The sequence below is a fragment of the Takifugu flavidus genome, chromosome 16 (assembly GCF_003711565.1).
Source record: "Takifugu flavidus isolate HTHZ2018 chromosome 16, ASM371156v2, whole genome shotgun sequence".
Lineage (NCBI taxonomy): Eukaryota > Metazoa > Chordata > Actinopteri > Tetraodontiformes > Tetraodontidae > Takifugu > Takifugu flavidus.
Genome location: NC_079535.1, coordinates 13171219 through 13184358, shown reverse-complemented (window position 1 = coordinate 13184358; position 13140 = coordinate 13171219). Strand labels below are relative to the sequence as shown.

General features: G+C 50.0%; 1 protein-coding gene across 2 annotated transcripts in view; it reads right to left on the bottom strand.

The window, feature by feature from the left end:
* Window positions 1-13140, bottom strand: part of slc4a11 (solute carrier family 4 member 11) — a 46939-nt gene that overhangs the window by 26028 nt on the left and 7771 nt on the right. For both annotated transcript variants that reach the window (XM_057058394.1, XM_057058395.1), the window contains exons 2-3: window positions 7454-7504; window positions 4247-4363 (exon numbers count right to left, since the gene is read on the bottom strand). In XM_057058394.1, coding sequence (XP_056914374.1) covers window positions 4247-4363; window positions 7454-7504 — 168 coding nt within the window. The remainder of the gene's footprint in view (window positions 1-4246; window positions 4364-7453; window positions 7505-13140) is intronic.

Below are 13140 nucleotides of genomic sequence, written 5' to 3'. Positions count from 1 at the left end.
AGACAAAAGACAGAATTAGCCCCTCAATTGCCCCAGGGTGGAGCAACACCCGCCCCATTAAGGGTGGGAGCCGGGAACCCCGTTCAGCCGTCCGTCTGCTCTTCTGTGTGACCTTGGATGTTTAGACTTTCATTTGAGAACGTGAAGACGAAAGATTGCGTAATTTAGAGCCGGGATTTAACAAAGACGTGAGTGACAGAATTAGTGCTCCAGTCGTGGATGTTTAAGCTTCTGTCGCCACATCGACGGCACAGTCGCCCCTTTAAAGAGCTGAAACTCCCAGTATTACACGCTGTCGGAGCCCCTTCCAGGGTGACATAATAATTAGCAGGTCGCGACGTATTTGCATTTTAAAGCATTACACAAACAGTACATCAGCACTTGTGAGGATCAGGCGGAACGAGCTCCCAGCCCACCAAAGAGCCCCAGAGCCTTTTTTGTAAAAGTGATGAAAATGTCAAGAGGCCAGTTCCTAAATGCTCTCATTGAGGAGGGATTGGAAGTTCTGCGCTGATAAGGCTTTAAAGCGCACGTCTGTGGAGCCCAGGCGAGCGCCAGGATAAAGTACAAAGGGCTGAATTTTTCCCAGCGTGGTGGGGGCAGGAAACGGAGGAAAAACCTTTTTATGCTCAGAGACAATGAGCGGACGAGGATTTCAGCCCGCTCCAGTCCCTGAACCAGCGGGCTGTAGGTTCCCCGCTGGCTCCGATAAACCGGAGCGCCGCTGCATTATGTAACATAGTTATTACCATTTACTGTTGGGAGGGGCGGGTGATTAGGTTACCGTGGGCTTTCCTCTGCTGCCACATCTGATGCTCCACAGAGCTGAGCTTTAGGAAAACGTGCGGATATCTTAATATCAAAGAGTCGGTCTCCACGTTTGAGTGTGACTCTTCAGAGAGGAGCGGGGGCGAGGGGGGGGGTGGGGGGGTGGGGGGGGTTTACATCACCATATTAAACACTTCGCTGTGATAAAACCCCTGCTGGGAGGGAGGGAGCAGAGAGGTCCGGGCCCGTGGTGAGTTCTGTGACTATGACGGGGGCACGTGCAGCGGATTTGCTTTGCCAAAGCCTCGGAATCAAAAGGCACACGGCTGGGCTCATCCGCCCCCAGAGGGAGGGGGCGCCGGGGCTCTAATTGCTGCCGGGCTTCAGATATCCATATATTCATGTAAGATTATCATTTTGCTGATCATCACCCCCCCCCCCCCCGCCCCGACTCTCTCTGTATGTCTGGATATGCTGCGTGGCTTTAACTAATCTGCCATGAATTCCAGGGTGTGGGGATTAGGGGGGGGGGGGTGTTCAACTGTGACCGGGCTCCTTATTTGATCATTTAGCACGACAACTGTTGATTATATTGTGTCGGCCTGGAGTGTGATATGATCCCAGGGTGGAGTGTTGTATTAGGAGAGCAGCGAGGTGACTGAAAATGGTCCAATTATTCTGGGAGGTCGGGCAGCGTCCGGAACCTCTCATTGCAAATATTTGTTCTGAAGAGCGAGCCGACGTTCATTTAGCATTGAAAGGTAAACAAAAGAGCACGCAGCCCCCGTCCAATTCATCGTTTCTCCGAAACAACAGGTTCCGTTTTGCAGAACCCCTAAATTTCCACAGGATGCACTCCTGCTGCAGGGCGTCACCATGGCAACCACAGCAAATCCACGGAGCAAATCGTGACGCCTGCCGAATCTCCCGAACGGGGAGTTCCTGGACGAGCCGAGGAGAGAATTCACATTTCAGCGAAACACGGAAAACACAAGCGAACGTGCACAAACCCAGACGCTCACAGCCTCCTAACGACGACGCTGCAGCCACCGAGGACACCCTCCAGCCCGCCCCCGCCCCCCACCACCACCTCCACCCTCCCCCCCGGTCCCTGACACCCGCCTCACGAGACCAATAAAGCTGGAACCTCGCTTGTGAAAAGAAGACAGGAAAAAGGTTTAAATGAGCGTCTGTGTGCCCGTCTCACTGCCGTCGGCCTCTTATCAAACACACATATCTGCCCACTGCGACACCCCCCCCACACACCCCCACCACCACCCCCCCACTCAGTGCTGACAGTGCTGCATTTCCTGCAATGTCCTGCAGCGTCAACTCAGCTGAGGAGATGCTATCTGCAGACGCTGCTAGCAGGAAAAGCGAGCTAGGACTCCGTTTTTAACAAAAGAAGCACACTGCTAGTCTGTAGACCAGGTGAGCGACCTGCATGCGTAATTAGGCTGGGGGGGGGGGCTAATCAGGGCAGCCGGACGCCTCCAGCAACACAAATCCCAAACTTTGGACTGGACCGACGGTACGTTTGCTTGTTTCCCTATTATCTTCTTCTCCAGCTGTCCATATATTGCATTTCAGAATATGGAATATTGTGACCTTGGTCCAAGTTTCCAATATGAGAGGCGGCTGCCCTTCCCTGACTCCCTCGTTCCAATATTCAGCCAAATTGATTGAAGGGAAATGGAACTGAGCCCAGCCCTGGCGGAAATATAATCATGAAATCTGTTCTATTTATGGAGACCACTTGACAGCTTTATGACAGAGTTCCTGGGAGGAAGGGTTAAGATCGCGGCAAAACAATAAAATTATGACCCAACGGTGGTGAAAAGTTATGTTAAAGTTTAGCCCGGAGGATGGGGACTGTCCAAGCCAATGACGTGCCCCAGGATTTGTCCAGTTGCCACTGAAACTGGCCATTGGGATCCATCGTTAGCGTCATCAGTCAATTAGCCAGCTTTTTGTCCCACATGTCTTAACAGCCCAGACGTGGTTAAACACAGGATGGTAAATTAGACAGATGTTAGACAGTGGACACTTCCCGTCTGAGGGTCCAAGCTAATCGGAAAGCTATTTATTTTTTACAATCGGCTGCTTATGTAGCCGGACAGGATGTGATTAAAAGTCATGTTCAGAGGCTACCGTCGATTTGATGCAGGCGTACTCCAAAGAGGCTCGCTGATGTGGAATAATAAAGAAATGGAATAATTACAAGCATAAACATGCAGGCAACAGCCTCAACCATGAAACGCAGCTACCAACCGAAATCAAGTCAGGACACGTTAATCAATATTCAGAACCCAGAAATGGTGCATCTGTAATGCGATTTTTTATGACTTTAGTGAGTTTTGTAGTTCTCTCTGAGTTTTATCTATGATGACTAAAATGGTGGTTAGCGTGCTGGGCTAGCTGCCAATTAAAGGAAGGCTAATTGAATGCGCGGCTGTGATTTCAGCCAGTAACTTCGATATACGAGAAGGAACGGCAAATAACGCGAGGCCGTTTCCCAGAACGCCACTTTGCATCACTAGAATGTGTTTTTTTTTATGGACTTTGGTCGTCTGGTAGCTTTTTACACTGGCTGACAAACGGCGTGACGTCGTCAGATTCCCCGCGTTTTCGCTCTGATTATTCTACGTTCTGGTACATCGTGAACGGGCTTCAGGGTAAACGGAATTTAGTTCCCTTCATCCCAACCACGGGACATCTGCGCCTCTTTTCCCGGAGCACATGTTGACACACTCATTAAAACGGCGGTCGGTGACACCATTAACGTGAAATATGTGCACACGGAGACGCTGGTGAACATCAGACAGGTCTGAAGATTCCAGAATTCACCAGTTGGTTTTCTCCTAACTTCTTGTCAAATGCCTGAAGTGTTACTATGTCTGGAAAATCAGCCCTGGCCCCACGGTCACCTGTCACATCACTGCCTTTCGCCTGTGAGCGGCACCTGTGACTGTTACCGTGGCAACAGTCACCTGTTGACTCGCGGGTTTTTTTTGCGGCGACGGGGTCAAAATCATCTGCACCTGCAGCCGTCTGTCGAGTCAACGCCTGCCAGCAGAACCCGCACGATCACGCAGCCCGCAGTTCGGCGGGAAAGAGTTCGGAGACGTTCCGCCATTTTTAAACTTCTCTTTTGTTCTCGGACGGCGGCTCCGACAGACGACACAGCGTATCGATACAGGGTATCGATCGCACGGCTGAACTAGACGGAGGCATTCTTCACTTTCCCCCCCATTTTTCGTATGTTAGCAAACTAATGTGTCCCAAAGTCCAATTAAACGCTTCCCGGTCCTGGACGTACAGAGCCCAGAAGGCGGGAAGATGCCTCATTAGAGCTGACGCAGTCTGATCGCGTCATCACGGCCTGATGACTTATTACCGGTTTGTTGCCGAGGCAACGCGGCTGTCAGATATGATCACATGAACGAACCCCCCACCCGCACCTTCCTTCGGTACCGACCTGGGCCAGGGCTCATCTGGTTGTCGTAAAGGTGGATGTCGTCTCCACAGGTGATGGGCGAGTCCTGTCCCTCCTCTCGACCGTCGCTGCCCTCTTCTTGCTCCACCTCCCGCTGCTCTGGGGACACAACAGCACAGGGTCACTTCCGGACCTGGCCAGGCGGGGGCAGCACCCGCACCTATGGCGTCTGCCGCCACCGTTCCCCAACATGTTGTAAGAAGAACAGGAACTCTTCCTTTTTCAGCCTTTGAACGCACACAAATGTCTCCATTTTTGACACAGCTCTTGTCCTCCTGAAGGTCTCCTACTAAGTGATAGTGATTCATCTTTCATTTGTGTTTGTTTTCAGTGCCGTTTCTGGATGTCGAAAGCAATCTTTTACCATTAAAAAAAACAAAACTCACCTCTGTGGTAAGAGGACAACATCTATAAATGGTGAGTGTGTGGCTTATCGATCCCATGGATCACATATGGGGTATTGATCCTTATTTTTATGGACCCTCAAGGCATCTGCAGAGGAACAAATGTGCCTCCGCATCAAAAACGGGCTGCAGTGGTGCTTCTGAAACTGGGCTGGAAGCTCTCCCATCCCAACAGGGAGTCTGCTCACCAGGGCTCGTAAAACAGCATTTTTAACCGTCTTTGATGAGCAGCCGCTGCTCAAAATGGTCAAACCTGTGATTTGTGAGGCTGTGCAGTTCTATTTCATGGATCTGAAGCATCAATCACTCGTTTAATGAGTATATTTGATACTAAAATCTCTCTCACAAGTCCACGTTAGCCACTGTTAGCATCCAGCTAATCTTGGAAAACGATTCACTCCAGGGAAGATGTTTAGGTGGACAACCATAAACAACAATGTGATGTGATAGTTAATCATTCAGACTATCAGACGTTCATAGTATCAGCTACATCCTCTTATATTAGCAGGTGATAGACGCAGGAGAAAGTTGTTCCTATCGTAGACAACTCGTCATTCTTGCTAACAGCAACAGTTCCTTTCCTGGAAAAGTCGTCATGGAGGCTTTTAATAAAACCGTCTGAAAAATGGGGAAATTGTTTGCGTTTCTAAGGGTTTTGTGAATAAGCCTGCTGGGCGTTGTGCTGCCTGGCTGGTCTATGCAAATGCATCTACAGGACATGAAACCAGTGATCTCAGCTCACAAATGTTTTTTGTGTAAACGCACGAGAGCTTAACAATGCACAGTCTCAAGGGTGCTCCAGATTAGTGTCACTGATTCAATAAATGTGAAATATGGCCTCTCCTTCTGGGCCTGAGCCACGGAGGGCACCAACAATGCCCAGAAATGTCTTTTTGCAGAGTGTTATCATGCCGGGGAGAGTTTACCACACAAACCTTTAGATATAAAATGTCACGGCTTCATCTCCTTCATCCCCTGGTAATTAATGTGTAATTTTGAACTGAACCTTTCATATGAATAATTCAGCCTGATTAACGGCAAGAAGTCGCCGCATCCTTCAAGGTCACTTCATCTTTGAGTGTGACAGCTGAAACCAGCCGATTTGAACTACTTTGTCACAGATTTGACGGCAGGTCAGATGTTAATCTGGAGCCAGATGCGTGAACTCATAAAAGTGTGTGTAAAAAGATGACATTTAATCAATCTGTAACGAGCCGAGCCGAGCATCCTTTTAAAACGAGCCCCCCAGACGCCTCCTGCTGCGCTGTGAAGGTGGAACCAGGCTTTCCTGTCCTCCCTCCCTAATCTCTAATTTACCTGAGGAGATTATGTCTGAATCTGAAAGTGTAACAGCAAACACAGAAGAAGAACCCGTCTCTGCGTGACAGGAAGTGCCCAGAACACCAGCCTGGCGTCTGCTCCTGTGACTCATCGCATCCTGAGCAGCCGGCGACGGCGTGACCTGAACCAAACCTCGTGTTCCTCATCTGCTGACTGTCTCCTGGCTGGGGAGGGAGCCTGGTTTCAGATCTCGGCGTCGTTCTCGGGTGGGTATCGCGCCTCAGCATTTGACATTATTTGAACCTCGCCGTGTCGCCGCCGCGCCGCATCCCTCCGTGCCTCAGCCTCGCCGGCTGTGCTCTGACTTTCAAATCACCTTGGGGAGGGAGCGGCGGCTGCTGCAGCGACAGATCGACTCGTGCGCGCCGACACCAGGCGCCATCAATTTGAGGATTACTTTAAATATTTAGAACTGTCGTGTTTCTGGATTCATGGAAATCGAATTCCTCAGTCAGAACTGTTGCTGACGGCCTTGTGAAAACCGTCAGCGACGACGGCGGAGTGACGGCCCGACACCGTGGCAGTCGGCGCCGGTGCGGGCGGGAAAGACGGCGCCGATCAGTCGATGCAAACATGCGACGTGCAGCGGAGGGAGGCACGTTGGATGTGGGTCACTGGATGACGGATGGCGCTCCTTCAAACGGCGCGCTGTCTCCTGCTCTGGTTCAAACGCTGCGAGCTTTATTCAGTCGTGCCAACATTGACAGTTGGGAGGATTCATCTTTGAACAAAAACTTCCGACTTGCCACCTTGGGTGAGGAGAAGATCCCGTCAGCTGTGTGGTGGCAGCAGTTTAACCCTCCCTGAGCCTCACAAGCCGAATATTTCCCCGGTCGTGGGTAGAACACGGAGACAAATGAGGAGAGGATCCAACGAAAATACATCAGTTTGTTTAAAGGACTTCCTGGCGATGAGTGTGGGTATCAAAGACGCTGGAAAACCTTCACCGGCTCCCGGAACATCCGACCTTCGATAATGAGAACTGTTGTCTCCTTCTCGCCTGCCAACAACAGTGTAACTGCATTTCTATCAGGTTAAAGGTGTCCAACAAACATGGGGGTGCAGCAGGGGGCTTTCTGGGAATCTGCGGAGTGCATCGGTGTGTTGCAGGAGGGAATAATTGTCTGGGGAAGCCAGGAGAGCCAATGGAAGCCCGCTATGTCCCGCCGGCTTGTGCTGCACATACTAATTGGGTGCTTCTCCTTGGCTTTACGGTAATGAAACCGGCGTTATCATAGCGGGCAGAGAAAAGTTCATTATTTATTGCAGTGCAGTGTGAGGCTGAGAGCCTTTCCTCCGTCCTCCTGCTCCACACAACAGCACAATGATGCATTACAGGCAGCCGGGGAATAACGAAGTGAAGAGCACCCTCTGTTATCGGCTCAAAACTACTGAAAATGTATTGTCTGCTGCATTCAAGTGTCCTGGAGGGGGTAGGACTCACCCATTTCTTGAAAGAAGTATCCATTCTTGGACATCCCAGACGGAGGTGCCTCTGCAAGGAGCAGACAAAAAGGGAAAGCCATAAATGAGTGAGGTGAACCTGGACAGTAACAGCCTCTGCAGCGGCAATTTTATGATTATGCTGATGTTCCTGAGGAACGAACCTCAACAAAGAGCACCGTGTGGATCTGGGACACATGCTGGAAAACCTAAAAATCAGCTAATAAACTATTCAGGAGTGCAAATGGCTATTATGAGAAATGACAATGCTAAGCTAACGATACTGCAGATGCTTGTCGTTATGCTAAACATGCTGGCTCATGTCCTCTCCTCCTCAACATCAGGATCCTGCAACACTAAATGCACCATCATCTCTGTAATATTTAGAGAGGGCAGCAGAGGCGTGACTTAATGAGCACAGTAAATTATAACGAAGGCTGAGGCTACCGCTGTTTACCAGAAAACAACAGTAAAAACAGAATAAATGGAGGGGAACTTTAATTCTTTGAGAAAAAAGTGAAACAAACGCTAGTTTTTTCAAGCCTTTGAGGTCAGATGCGGTAATTAAATATATTTCTTGACTCTTTGAACATCAAAGATACAAATCTTTAGGCAAAAAAAGAGTCCATTACAGAAAGACCATCTGGACCCAGTCAAGCTCTGCTGCTTTGGCTGCGTTTGGACACATACGGTCTGTTTCAGTGTGCGTTTCCCATGATGCACTGGGGCAGACCGTTTGGATCGGCGCGGCAGGCAGGCACGGACTTGCTGCTGCCCAGGTTAAACCCACTGTCATGACTAACTGCCCAAGTCCACGCGGATCATTCAGACGCACACTTGGGAAAATGGGCGGAGCCAGTAGAAATCTAGGAGCGTTCTTGGCTGCTCTTTCTTAACTCAAACATTATTTAAGTGGAACTTAGATGTAGATTAAGTAAACGTCCAGTTACGCTTGCAGAAAATTAACCAGAAGGTCAAAAACCAAAAAAATCCCCATGTACCTCTGTGAAATGAGGACAGAAATGTGAAAAGGCAGCGCCCAAACAAACAGGTCTGACTCGATTCGTCACCTTTCCCCTAATCAGAAAACCAAGGCCGAAGCTGTTGGAGGCAAACGGAGCAGGAGAAGAATTCCCTTCGCTGACAGAAAAATGCACCGCGCTCGTTGCTAACGTGTTCATTAGGTTGCAGAAATGTTAGCAGGCGACGATTACGTGTTTACAGGCTCTTTTCATCAGAAAGGTCAGGACTTTATCCAGAGATAAGACGGAGCGAGTTCGGCTGTCAGGCACAGCATCGCTCCGCTATGCTCGGGCGCCGCTTTTTTAAACGCTGCACATCTCATTTTGGAATTAAACTTAATCTGGCAAAGAGCCCCCACTGCAAACACACACTTCAGAGGGTTTGTCACGCGGCTCCGTGACTGCGTGCAACGTGTGGCCAGACGGCGCGGCGTGGGGGGAGAGGGGGGAGATTCTGAAGGTTATCGAGACGCCGGGCCAAAGGCAGAGGGCTTCCCGTGAGCGGTGAGCCGGCACGTTTACATATTCATCCTATAACCGAGGCTCGCCAGCGCGTCTCCGGGGTGTTTCCCTGACAGGACTGTTAAAGATCACCACGTCAGTCAGGGGAGGGGTGAGAGAAACGCCATCTTCTGAGAGACAAACACATTCAGACGCTCCCTAACTTTAACCACACAGATGTTTGGGCACCTCTGGGGCTGAAGGCAGCAACAATTACCTGCGTTAATCTGCACAGGTGATGCTGCTGCTGCCTGGGTTGCTAACGGTTACCCTGCTTTCCTTAAAGTCTTAGTGCCTCTCATCCATTTAAAAAAAAAGAAAACCTTTAATACAGCACACACACTAAACAAAAATAAACACAAATCTATAAATTAATATAATATTTTTTAATTACATTGAAATGAAGCTGATCTTATTTTCAAGTGTTTGATTTTGCCCTGATTTCTTGGATGTTTGGGCAGTTTAACGCCTTTAACAGGTAAAAACGTCACCCGGAACTGTCTGATCATTACAGGGAACTAAATTAATTTATCCACAAGGCAAAATGTCGATTTTTGCATCTAAACTGCCTGATAAAAACCTTCAACCAGAATCTGTGTGAAAATCTGTGATATCTGCAATGTTGCATTTAGCCATTTAATTTTAAATAAATTTCGTTTAAAAGGGGATGAAAAAATGATGTGAAGGATGAATTTTCCAGCATCTGAGCAGGGCTGGTGGAGGAACAACACGAGCCACTGGCTTCCTGCCTCCCTTCCACGTTATTAAAACAAGAGTTATTAAAAATTCATCCAACATTTTTGTGTATTCCTTTTAATCAAGGTGGGAACACACTGTGACCTCCTCCACACAGCCAATAAATCCATTTAATTGGCCCGATGCTTCAAAGATGGAGTTTGTCTGAAGACTTTTACAGTTTCTGGACGTTCTTTGAAGCGCACGATGGCGCAACTCGACCAACCGACGCAGAACCGACGTGAAACGGTGAACAAACACTGAGAAACACGATTGTTCGCTGCTTTTTGGATCAAACAAGTTGCAGTTTGCTCCCGAAGCATCAAAAACCCACAGATTCCGCTCACTTCTGCTGTGTGGACGAAGCTTCAAATGTCTGTTTCACCAAAGATGGGAAACGCAGCTTTAATGTGGGAAGCTGAGCCCGAAAAATGTGACCTTCAAATGTATCACGAGCATTTGAGAAGCTCCAGAAACTCATTGGATCTGATTTCCTGTCAGATGACAAACGGAATAATCAGTGAAGGGACTCGGTGATGATCGGAGGAACCGTCCCGTTACACGTGAACGCGCCAACACCAACTCCAACACGCCCCTTGCGTCACAAAATAGGCCACGAAATTGTCTGGCTAGTGAATAATTAAGATGATCGGGAAGTTAACGACAGAGGAGTCGGGAGGGAGGGAGGGAGGGAGGGAGGAGAATCTGCCCCCTCCTGCACCATTAGGTGTCACACCTGTCTCACACCTCTGATGGTAATCTGGTCTGTTATTATCACAGCTGAGGCTAGCTGCTTAAATACCCCCCCCAGTTAGCAGCAGTAGTGCAAGCGCTACAGTCGACAGGCCTATTTCAAATAAGGTTATGTTTCGTTGTCATGGAGACAGAAATGATTGAGCCACCGTGAACAAAACTATTTCAGCATCCTGGAGGGAATCTTCTGCTGAGCTCCTCATTTATTTATGTTTTCGGGAGGACGGCGCGCTCCTCTGAGCCGCGGCGTTGCCAGAACGCTGTGATCAGGGACGGCGTCGGCTCCGGTCCACGTGCGCATCGTCCGTCTTCTGGCGTTGGCAGATCCGCGGAAGTACCGCGGGAACGTTCCACCCCTCCACAAATGAAGAGCTTTGCTCTAAATGTGCACACCGGAAGAGCAGAGACGAGCAAGTCGGCTCCGACTTCGGGGTTTTGGCGCGCGTGCTGGTGCCGCGGCGTGATGGTGGGAGCTGATTAAGGACCTTTACGTGCTTCACGCTCCGCTGGCCTTTCAGACGCGGCCTCATTAACAGTCATGAAGTCTCCTCTGCTGTCAGGGCAGAAGATCCATCCGGATCTGAAAACACGGACACACCGGGTCCAGACCGAGATGGCGGACACGTGTTTGCCGAGGCGTCCGTACGTTCGCCTCCTGTCAACTGCTGCTGGGCGGACAGACGTCCTGACGTCCTGACGGCGGCGGCGGCGTTGGAGGAGCAGATGCATCACAGAGCAGCAGAATCTTGGATACTTGGGTGTATTTTTCTGTTTTGATGATAAATTGGTTCCACCGGAGGTGCAGAGATGAAAAACACGTGATTCCTTTTCAAAATGGAGAGCAGACAAACGTCGTGCAGGTAATTAGGAGATGATTCAGAACGCCGGGCAGAATTTCCCATTATTGTCGTTACAGCTCCAAACCGACGCTTCTCCAGCAGATGCGCTTTGATGTTCAACCTTTGCGTTCCGTTTGTGCGGCACAGCTCGTAAAGAAGGCTCATTTCTCTGGAAATGCAGCCACGTTTGAGGGGACGCCGCCATCATGCGCAGCACGCCGCTGTAGCGCGTCCCTGTCGCGAATGCTAAAGAGGCCGTTGCTTTAAGCTAAACGTGAGCGTGACAACCTCACACGCTCACGGGATAAATTTGTATGACAGGAAATGATTGAGCCCATTTTTAATCAAGCTTGAGTTGATTATCGCGGGGTTTAAAGCCGACCTTTGTGACCTTTGCAGCCTTTCTGTAAAAAGAGGAGCAGCGCGCGCTAAGCCACAGAAACACTGTCGCACCAACGTCTCGGGGCTGGTCTGGCGTGCGTCGTGCTTTCATCGCTGCCCAGCAGTCAGCTGAGTTTACACGACGACAAACTCCTCCTCCTGCGAACAACGAGAGCTTTGTCAGGAACGACGGCTGCTTTTCCCAAAGAAAAGCGAAGTGTGAGGGCTGAGCGACACCATTTCTCTGGACCCAGAAATAAACCAGACATACGTTAACCAACAGAACAACAGAAACCTTCTTTCTATCTCACGCCAAGCTCTCATCGTAGCCCCCCCCCCCCACACAGTTCCTTCTGCTGTCCTCTCTGGTATGTTCCCCAGATGTTCCCCACGTCCATGTCAGGAGAATTCCCTAATCGATCCCACACCACATCCCAGGCTGACTCACGGTAGTTTTATTTCATTAACTCGCCTCGCTCGCCCCACACGGCGACCACGTTGCAGCTAATAACCTGCCGAGGATTTCCGCACAAACTGATGTCACATGATGCCGCTCGGCCGCGTCTCGTGATGCGCCTTTGGGAGGTCACATGATGCAACACGATGAGTCAGGACCCCCGGGTCGGTCCCACAGAACCACCGTCAGCCAACAGTTGGTAGCTGCTCTGCTTCAACTTGACTAGCATGTCGCTAAAAAGCTGCTTTCCTGCTGCTGTTTGAGGGCTTCAGGTATTTTAATCAAGTGAAAGTGAAGGAGCTTAAATGTTCTACGAGCACTTGTGGGCACCTTTACTGGCAGGAGCGTCTCATTAACCCAGCAGTCCCCCCCAGAGACATTAAAAACAACGTTTGTGTTGTAAAGTGCTGCGAGAGGTCCTTTAATTAGAGTTGATACTGATGCAACCCGAGCAAACGCTGCAGGTACATGCACAAGACGCGCACGTGCCCTCGGGGGGGGGCAAGTCCAGGAATTTCAGGGCGAGGTGAGTTGGGGAAGTGAACAACAGAAGATTAAAAGGTGTCCCTGCTGTGTCTGTGGGGGGGTCTGTGAGGAGTGGGCCAAAGCTGAGCAGGAACCGCGGCCTTTTGATGGCTAATTGTGCCCTGGGGCATTTTTGGCACCCTCCACCCTGGAGCCGGGGTCGCTGACGGAGCCCAGACTGGGAGAGGGAATTCCTCTGGAAGAGCTGCTGGGGGACGTTCCCACAGAGGTTCTGGGGCAGCAGGCGGTCGTTTAGCCTTCAGTGTCCTCTTGTCATCACACTTGGGTTTAAACGGTCGTATTAATTAAGCACAGCCATTAAAGGGAGGCTAAACTTTGCTTTTGTTGTCACGTGGGGACATAAGGAGGTGGTCCTGACCAGGTCACGCGGGTCTACCTGCCTCTATAGATCAGGTGTTTAACACAGGTGGTAACCACGACTACCGTCTGGTCAGCTTCACCCCGCCTGTATGAA